This window comes from Lytechinus pictus, chromosome 2 (assembly GCF_037042905.1).
Source record: "Lytechinus pictus isolate F3 Inbred chromosome 2, Lp3.0, whole genome shotgun sequence".
NCBI classification, from domain to species: Eukaryota; Metazoa; Echinodermata; class Echinoidea; order Temnopleuroida; family Toxopneustidae; genus Lytechinus; species Lytechinus pictus.
In genome coordinates, this window is record NC_087246.1 from 879,328 (window position 1) to 889,919 (window position 10,592).

General features: G+C 35.2%; 1 protein-coding gene across 1 annotated transcript; it reads right to left on the minus strand.

Moving 5' to 3' along the window:
* Positions 1 to 2,134: 2,134 nt before the first annotated feature.
* LOC129276580 (uncharacterized) lies at positions 2,135 to 9,314 on the minus strand. The gene is made up of 10 exons (XM_054912967.2): positions 9,245 to 9,314; positions 8,630 to 8,797; positions 7,660 to 7,863; positions 6,719 to 6,752; positions 5,851 to 5,995; positions 5,284 to 5,397; positions 3,872 to 3,937; positions 3,156 to 3,299; positions 2,706 to 2,816; positions 2,135 to 2,378 (listed from the first exon to the last, which is right to left on the minus strand). Exons 1-10 carry the CDS (start codon positions 9,261 to 9,263, stop codon positions 2,160 to 2,162), a joined length of 1,224 nt encoding a protein of 407 aa, XP_054768942.2. The 5' UTR covers positions 9,264 to 9,314; the 3' UTR covers positions 2,135 to 2,159.
* Between the last annotated feature and the right edge of the window lie 1,278 nt (positions 9,315 to 10,592).

The following is a 10,592-nucleotide window of genomic DNA, read 5'->3' on the forward strand; positions in this document are numbered from 1 at the left end:
AATCTAAATGTTAGTAGACCCTGCCCCTAGATGGATTTATGTAACACAATGATCTGTATGATTAAAACATAATCAGTAGCGAACACAATAGCACGCATTAAATTTTTCAAAAGAATGTTTTTAATTGCATTGAAATGCAACTAAGAGGGTCCATTGATTGCCTTGAAAATGGTTCAAATTTAATAACTGGTAATGGTGACTAAGTGGTAAAGCATCTTCATGAACTGAAGGGGTTACATCGCTGATTTCTAAAACTTTATTTAGTTTAGTTTATTCGTATTTCATTCAAGTACATTGATTGATTACCTCAGGGTTCTGTGGGCGGGCCAACTCTCTTTTCGATTTATTTATCTGGATTGCGACAAGTTCTGTTGAAACACGACATAAAATACCATATTTATGCAGACGACATCCAACTCATGATTTCCTTTAATTCGGATCAACTAGCTGCAGAAAGTTCCATCCATCGTCTTGAATGTTGCATGGTTGATGTTCACAATTGGCTGACTTCTCACTCTCTTAAGTTGAATCCAGCCAAATGTGAATTTCTTCTTTTTGGCTCCAAGGTACAGCTAAGTAAAATCCACATCGACTCAATCTCATTTTCTGGCCTCACTGTACATTTGTCAAGTTCTTGTCGCAATCTCGGTATAGTTTTTGATTCTCACATGACAATGTCGAATCACATTTCTTTTATTTGTAGATCCGTTCGCTACCAATTGCGAAATATTGGTTTTATTAGAAAATACTTGTCTCGACCGGCCACAGAAAAATTGGTTCACGCTTTAATTTCGTCCCGTCTCGATTTTGGAAACTCCCTTTTGTTTAATCTACCACAGAATCTGTTAGTCAAAGTTCAGAAACTTCAAAATGCTGCCGCTCGCATCGTTTCTCTATCCACCAGGCGCACTCACATTACTCCTATTTTAAGATCCTTACATTGGCTCCCTGTAAAGCAGCGTATTATGTTCAAGATTTTGTTGTTAACTTTTCATTGTGTTCATGGCTCATCTCCCCAGTACCTTATTTCACTTATCAAAAGTTATACCCCTTCAAGATCCTTACGTTCCTCCTTTTCCAATTCTCTTGTTGCCCCAAAAATTTCCAAAACCTGGGGTGAAAGATCATTTGTTTACTCATCCTCTAAGCTATGGAATAGCCTCCCTCAAAACATAAAACAATGCTTGACTTCTGAAACTTTTAAACATTACCTCAAAACATTTCTGTTCAATTCTTCTTAATTTCTTTTATAATTTCCTAAAAAGCGCCTTGAGCACTCTACAGAGTGGATTTGGCGCGATATAAGTCTAATTATTATTATTATTATTATTACATCTTGTCAAAATTGTACATTCCATCTGGAAAAATAAATCATCTATATACACCAATATTAAAAAGAAATAATGCGGAAGAGTCTACTGAAAAACCAAAGCTGTGTAACCTGCCAAATAGACATTTGAATACAATATATGTACATGTATGATTAAAACCAAACAAATCAAAGTAATTAAATATAGAAAAACACTAACAAAAATGTATTTACATGATATACAAATATACACATATAAGAAACGATCAAGTTGAAGAAATTTCGAAGAAGGCTTCATTATTCCACTATACCTAGTTCATTTCGTCAGATAGTGAAGAAATGAAAGGAAACTAAGTGGAATAATTGAGCCTTATTCAACTTTTTTCAATTTTTTGGGGTGGCCTATTTTCTTATTTTCTTTCCATGACGGAGAATACAGGGCCTTCTGATAGAGCATTTTCATAACTGGCTACCTGGCTAAGTGAATTATTATCATTGTTATGATATCAATTATTATCATTATAAATACTGTAATTAGTATTATTAATATCATTATTATTTTTTTTTTTTTTCAGGGATGTATGGCACAATAATTGAATAACATATCCATTTCATATACTTCAAAACTCCCTACCAAAACAGGAAAAAAGAAATCAGATAGAAATAGATATTGATATATTTGAATGAATTGCTCATGTTTGTTTATTTTAAAAATAATTACATAAGAGATATCCCCTGTATTCGACTAAGTGTAAGTCAATAATCGAATAAACTTTCATAATCTTAAAATGCGAGACTAAAAATCCACTTCACGCCAAATAATCTAGTGAAGATGTCAAAGAACGATCGTTCAAACAGCATGGTCATGATCGTAAGATTCGAGGACTACTTCATTAATACTATGTGAGCTTGTTTTCTTGACCATCCCTACATCTCTTGCCGATTCAATAGAATTCTCAGCTGTCAATGACCCGGGATCAGCGGGACCGTCAACGTGTTTGCCTTCGATGGCACGCTCGTAGAAAAAGCTTGCTTTGTCGACGATGTCGGGTAGAGCTGAAAGATTCACCTGTGATAATAAAAAGATTGAACAATATAAGAATCAACTCCACCTGGGTTAGAGTTGTCATTTTCAGAAAGATTTTGTTTTCTGATCAGTTATCATGAGACGGGTCATGAGAAACACTGGTGTACAGACGAGTGGGGGCAGACCCATTGGGCAAATCCCCCTAAAAAAAAAGAAAGAAAGAAAATACCGAGAAAAGGCGTGGAGGAGAAAGAGAAGGTAGAGGGGAATTGAGAGAGGGAAATAGACAGATGAAAAATATTTTCTGGATATCCTAAAATCTCACAAAATAAGATTTTCATTTTAAGAAAATTGTTTTGTCTTGCTTACCCTGAAAAATCCATTGAAAGGTGAGTCGAGATCAGCGACCACGAAACAGAGGATAGTAATACTAAATACAGTCATTATACACATAGCAAGCTCCATGCGATACGATTCAGCCTGAATGGTAAGAAATCATAAAATTAGAAATTTTATAAACGGAACCGGATAAAAACAACACACCAAGAAGACATATTACTGATCCCACATTTCTGTCGTAATTTTAATGTTAAAAAACTTCAGTATAAAAAGTCTGGATGATGAGGATTAGAAATAAAAGAGAATGAAAACCTAGGCAGAAATAACCGCAGAATTGACCCAAAAAAAACGAACATCCCAAGACTTACAACAATAATAGATTATTAATTTCTTGCATACTTATAAAAGCAAGTTATATTTAAATTAAATTGCATAAGTCAGCGACATAAAAGGATTTTACAAGTAAAGTTTTGATATTACATCAAGAAGAAGAACACCGAAGAAAGCAAAGAATCCGAGAGCTTCAAGAAAGAGCCATTTCAATGGATGAATCCGGGTCATCATTACTTCATATCGCTCTGAAGAATCCGAGTTTAATCCAACCACGTGATCCATTAAACTATCCTAAAGAAACAACAACAAAATAAGATACAAGAACAGTTTAACAGTATAAAAAAAAGATACAATAAAGTATTCATAGGATTTTTTTTTAGAATGCGATATAGGCTTATTGCATGACCATGACGAATTCTTTTGGTGATAAAATCCCCCTTAAAAAAAAATAATAATAAATGATAATAAAAATTAACCAAATCAAATCATTAATTAAACCGATAAATAATGAATAAGTTCATTGATGAAATTATGAATGATAGGCCGATGCAGCAATAGAAATACAAAAATGAACATAATTATCGAGAAACAGAAAAAGAAGTTAATGGGTGAAACAACAACTAATTATGAAAGTAAAAATGAAAAACATTGTGTTCATTGTGTCGACCTAGCCATACGACAATGAAATGACTTGAGGTGACATCCTAAACAGGCTTTAAGGCCTACAGGCAAGGTAGCCTGAATAAAAGAAGATGGTTTTAGGTGAGAATAGCATATGGAATAACAAAGAGGTTAAGTCGTTAAAGTCGCTTTAACTTACGAACATCTTTATGAAACACCCATCAGCATACCTATTTACTCACCAGAATATGTCTGTCCAAATGCCACTTCTTTTGTCTTGCTCCAGAATTCCTCAAGATAGGAACGATCTATAGAATGAGAGATATCATGATATAGGCCTCTGGTGATCTTATTCGACCAAATCCAAGCCACATGAGGTTTTTGACGTAAAACTTTGATGATTTTTTTTAATCCTCAAATTTACTTTATTAGAGAAATGAAATTCTGTTTTTTTTTTCTTCAAGATTCAACTCTTCAAACATTTCCAAGTTTTGTTTTTATTTTTACGAGTCAATCTAAATAAACGAAAATCAAGTTCACACACGTATTAACTAATTTGGAATATGGGTTTTATTCCAACTCATTTTAATTAATTGAATAAACTAAGTTGACATAAGTCTTTTGCCAAACTGATGTCTCTGCGAAAGGATTGCCAAGTGACGCAACTTGACAACTATATTTGCATTAATCATGGAATTATAGTATGATTTTCAGGATTTTTTTCTTATGTGAAAAATACCATTTTTAAAACATTTACTTTTCATAGCCTTAAGCAACTCAAATAAAGGTCGGACAAGGTGCTTGATTTGGAAGATTGGATCTTTTGATTTTGATTGACTTGTTTAATTTGACTCATTTCACACAATGCAACGAGAATTCAAGTTTTAATGATAAAAGAAAGTCTGAAGTAAAAGAATACAAATAAGTATAATCAATATTATTATTTAAAGGACAAGTCTATCCCAAACAAAATCAAACAAAACGCTGAAAATGTCATTGAAATCGGAAGTAAAACAATGTTTGTACCTGAAAGAGAGAAGATTTCAATTTTTGGCAGATTTGAGAAAGAGGACGCGTCTTTATTGAACAGCAATGTTGCAACATAGTGAAAGGTGTGACGTCATCAGTTCTCTCATTAGCATGTCACCGGGATGTACAAAATGAATGTTTTGTGAAATTAAGCGTGTCTTTAATAGTGTAAACTTCCACTTTACACCCTAATTTGATGAAAATTTAAGAGTTTTGTTATATTTTCCCCCTTTTGCAGTCGAAGCGTGGAGCGTTGTGGCCCAGTGGATTAGTCTTCGGACTTTGAAACAGAGGGTCGTGGGTTCGAATCCCAGCCATGGCGTAATTTCCTTCGGCAAGAAATTTATCCACATTGTGCTGCACTCGACCCAGGTGAGGTAAATGGGTACCCGGCAGGATTAATTCCTTGAATGCTTGAGCGCCTAGGCAGCCCAGCTAAAGCCGGGGTAATAATAGCAGGGCCCGCTGGCCCCTTTATTTGTCTCTAAGCTCTGATGAAACTATAGTTATAGAAAATAAAATACTGCAAGTATATATTGTAATTTTCAAGCAAGTGTAAAATAACTCCGTGAAGGGGGGAAAACTTATGCAGTCGAAGGAAATGAATATTTTCAACCACCCTCACCCTCCAGATTTGTCCACTGCAGAGGGCGCCCTCATAATCTTCTGTGCTTCCTTTACAAACACCTTGAATCTGACGAATTATCGTGACTGCTTCATCCTTCACATACCGATAGATCTATATTTAAACAAATATAATAAAAAGATGATGTCAGTATCAAAGTAACACTCCATGCAACTAAACTTACAATGTTTAGACCTTGAGTGATATTTTTTATTTTTTATTTTATCATTTCTATTAATTTACATTACCAATAGTTTTGTTTTAATTATTATCATTATTATTTACTCATATTGCAGATTTCCCAAGTAGACCCAAAGCGCTTACAAAAAATAATAGAATGCAATTATATTATCTTAAAACTAAAAAGTACGAAATAGGTTGATTTTTAGAGCCTTTTGGAAATTTGCTCGTGATAGAGTATAGTATATACAAACATTTTTTTATTTAAGGGGCGAAAATGTATATGATTCAAAAGTTCAATCCCTGAGTTATTTGACATATTAACAAGTTAAAAAAAACTTAAACATTAAGCATAATCATTTAAATCAATCAATGTTTATTACATACCAGTGCCTTCTCCTTCAGTGTGATATACGTCAGATGTGACGTCATAACGAGAATCTGGTCGAGTTTGGAGACTTCTCCAGAGACGATGCTAACGAGTGAACGTTGTTTCTCCATCGCAGATTGGTAAGAAAAACCAAAAGATGTTCTGTCAAATCAGGGCGTAATGTACCAACAACAATATTAGTAACGCAATAATATCATGAATATGGCGAAAAGGGCAAAATGTCTTAAGAAGTCGTGAGCGAGAAAAAAATGCAGACCTTTTCAAAATGAAAATTTAATTTTGCGTTAGAAAAGGAAAAAAAATTACCGTTTATACTCAGACTTTTCGTCCTTTTCTATTTTCCCCCGTTAGTCTGAGTAATTGTCGGTATCCATTACCCGGCCCACCCCCATGCTAGTGTGTGAAACGTTAAAGAGTTGGTAGATTTTCGTCGTAATCATTTTATGGGAGGGGCAGGTGTAGTTGACTTGGGATTTTAATTTTTGTGAAAAACTTTTACAAAATCATAAAGATACGTGAATCCAATCCCAGGGCGTTTATTAAAAAAAGCTTTACAAATTTATGTGATATCCGCATTAACATAAAATATTGCATTCATAATCGTTTTAACGTAATGTCACTTCCTGATATGTATACATTTCACTTATAATACATTGAGTTGTATTTTCTTTTATGTACTTATTTTTGTTTTCCTAGCTTCAGAACTTTGCGTTTATTTTTTTTTTGTCAGTGATGTTTAATAATTTTTGCTTTTGGAATCATGTTAACAAAGCATATTTTTTCTTAACTTAGAGTTACCCCGTATAAAAGCAAAATTAAAAACTAACTTAATTATTATCATCATTACTGAAGCCTTGTACTTACGCATAAACCAAACCGGCAGGCATGAGAAAGCAAGCTATATATGAAAAGAGGAAATAAACAAAAAGAGCATATTCATTCATTCATCTATTCTTTATTTTGGTCTTCTAATCGCTATACTACTTTCAATTTTTCTTGTGCTCATTTTTAAGAATTATCCATTCAAGGCTAAGTTTAAAAAAAAGATAAAATAGTATACATGTATGTAATTATAGTACATTTGCTGTCCTATAATCTCATAATTCATGCATCCTAGCATGCTGGGCCATTCTTACGGAATAAACTTCCAAAAGACATCCGCAATATTTCTTGTCTCACCACTTTCAAATGTTCTCTGAAAACCTGTTTATTTACACAAGCTTTAGGTAATTATTATTCCCCCTTTTTTAGTAGGTTTTCAATTTCTTCTTCTTTTATTTATTACGTCATGAGCATCTTTTTATGATGGATACCGGCACATTACAAATGTTCATACATTCGAATGGAATATTAGAATAGGATGTTAAAGGCTTGTTTGTGAAGTTTGAATATTGCAAAAAAAGCATTAAACATTAGATTCTTGGTAAAATGGTCTATATTCCTTGTATTTCTCCCAATTCAGATTCTTATGTAACTAAAATGCGAGCAGAAATGCATTATCATGATTATTAAATATAACAAAGTTTAGTGTATATACTTATACATTATTTTTAATCTACATCGATTATAACAATCTAACAAAGTGTCATGAGAATTGCAATGATTAAATTTTGCCTCCGACGAAGATTCTGCTAGGATCGAAAGCTTAGGCCCCTTTTTGACTTTCTGATTAAATTTTTTGATACATTAAAATATTGGGATATGGAAGTGTATTTAATTTATTAAATAAGAATAAATTATATCGTTTATGATTTAGAGAGGTAATAAAGATATTATGTTGCCTAAGGTGATCTTAGTAGTCTTACCGATGGCGTCATTGATGTCGGGTACGCCCTCGGGAAAGTCCCCCGGAGGCCAGAAGAAGCGAGCAACAGGAGAATAGATGTAAAGAACAAGTGGGCAGAATGCAAGAGAAAGGAGAGCAGGTAAGGCTATACGACACAGCGGTAGAGGGCGGTTGAAAAACATCTCCATACTATGGATCGTGTCGATGTCAGACATACTCAAAACTGAAAATAAAATACGATTTTCTTGCTTTTATAAGTTTATTGCCATTTTTAGATAAAGGAATGTTAAATCGATTTCACGGCTAATCGCAAAGACCAACTCCAAGGAAGATAATATAGTATACCAAGTATTCCATTTTTATGAGTGTGATAGTTTCTTTTTCTCTTTCTCTCTCGTTCTTTCTTTCTCTAACACACACCCTCCCACACCCACACGCACATCCTCCCTCACCCCTTCTTTCACCATCCTCTTTTTATCTCACTTTTCCCTATCTATATTTCCCCATATCAATCTCTATCGTTCGTTTATCTAAAGTAGATGTAAAGATATCACAAACAAGTCAACTCGAAGAAGAAGGTAAAATAATTATGTGGCTCTACCGGCCCCTCCCCCTCAACAGATCCCCCTCCCGCTCTCTTCCACATCCAAATGTTATGTCCCTTCATCATAATTTCTATCCATCTAACCTTTATCTGGAGTAGATTTAAAGTTATAAACAAAACGAATAAACAATATGAAAATAAAGTTTAACCCTTTACCGTCTTTCCCTTCCAATCTCCTTATCGTATGTAATCCCTTTCCCTTACTCTATCACTCTCTTTTTGGTATCACTTCTGTTGATTCCTTTCCAATATGGCATGCATACATTACGTCTGACCCCCCCCCCCCCTCTCCCCCTCCCTCATTCCTGACGCTGCTTAAACATTTTAACTATTCTTGCTATTACAATGTCTAAATGTGGTTGAATCATGACAATATTTTTCTTACAAGCATATTTAGCTGCTTCTCTCAGCTCTTGAACTCCCGCCATCTCAGCACCCCCGAATCTTGCTGATAGATCCCGGAGACTAGGCTGCGTAAAGTAATCTTCAGTTAGTTTTCTTTCTGCATAACGGTCTCGTTTTAATTGTGCCTTTATCATGAGTACACCAAGACCTGTCGAAATCAGAATAAAATAACTAAAAGGTTATCCCCTAGCCACCACTTCCACCATCGCCATCACAAGATCCGCATTTCCTCTTAAAGTTGCGAAAAGAGGAAGAGATGAAGAAGATAGTTTTAAAGACGAAAGGGGAATGAACAAAAAATGTATATCATCATTCGTGATCTTGCTTATCATTTGTCTTTTCACTTTTGAAAAACATTTGATTTATAACTAACAACTCTATAGAATAAGGACGTTATATCTTATCCACTATCAATTCGCCCGTGGTACCAGTGGCGGAAATTGCCCCCCCCCCCCCTCTAATGGAAGTTGCTATCTGTATCTGAATCAATAGGCAATAGAGCATTAAAAGGTCGTCCAGTTTGGTTCAATGTGACATCGCAAAATCACGATTTCGAATTACAGAATAGGCCTATCAAGAAGGTTTTCTTTCTTACCAGTCATAATGACAAGCATGAGAATAAATGGCGGGATAACTATCTCTGCGCCGTTTGGCGTACCGCCTGCTTCAGAATAAGACTGTGGTTCATCTTCGGGTTCCGCCGTCGGCCCTTCGGCTTCGGCTGTCGGCTCATTCTCGGGCTCACTAGTCGCCTCGGCAACGGGTTCGGATGTTGGTTCGGGAGTTGATGCTATGGCAACAGGTAGTGTACCGAGTATGAGGAATACAATAAGCGGTGTTGCTATCAATAGTTTCCGTGCGTCCACTCGGATGAGTAAATGACGTAATCGCCAACTGCAAAGCAAAAACAAACAAAAAATATTTGGAAAATGAAAGTTTGAAATCATAAATATTATTGAATGTTACACACCAGTCATATGTATGTTCCAACCATAATTTGCCATTACAAACACTGGTGTATAGATGGTAGCTTGAGGAACTGGATCTTTTAAATTACCACGACCAAGAAAAAAGGGGGGAAAGTGATAGGAATAATATGGTGAATCATTTAAAAAAAATTAAATGATATATCAAAATCTTTTTTTTTGGGGGGGGGGTTATCAAGCCCGACCGAGGAAGACTCTCTAAGATTTGTCACAAAATCCTCACCGGTCGGTCGAAGAAGCAGGGTATGACCCAACACCGAAATGGATCACAAAGTATATAGCTAACATTGGCGGATCCATGGGACCAACGCCCATCCTCCGCCCCCTGTTTGAGGCGCAGTAAGGAGGGGGAAGAAAAGTAAATAAAACAAGGGAGGGTATATAATAGCTATTGGACAATCGAAAGCTTACTAACATTCGTGCTATAATTGCCAGTTAAGTAAGTTCATTCTGTTCAAATGAATTACATTTAATGCAGTATACAAAAAAATATCTATGCTCGTGATTCTTTTGTTTAGTGAGAAACACAGCCGCACCCTCCTCCATGAAAAAACCCGTGCATTTAGCTCTTCGATCTGCCGAGAGGGGACATTTTTATCATTAAAAAAACATTTGTAAAAGATGTCTTGATCCGCCCATCGATTTATATATTATTTTTAAACCGTGTGTTTAAGATAATAAAACACTGATACTGATCTCTATGCAATGAAGGGCAACAATTCGTTCTCGGGGGGGGGGGGGGGGGGGGGGTGTGCCCTATAAAACAAAGCTTAACTTCTGCCCAAAAAAGCACCTTATAAAGAGAGAAACAAATTTTGGTCACGACCCTAATACTCTAATAGGTTTTTTAATCATGTCAAAGTTACAAAATGAATCGATGATATGAGAACTGCAACTTTCTGATGGTGATAAAACTACAAGACACTTAAATAAGAAATTCACAATCCACATCCTATC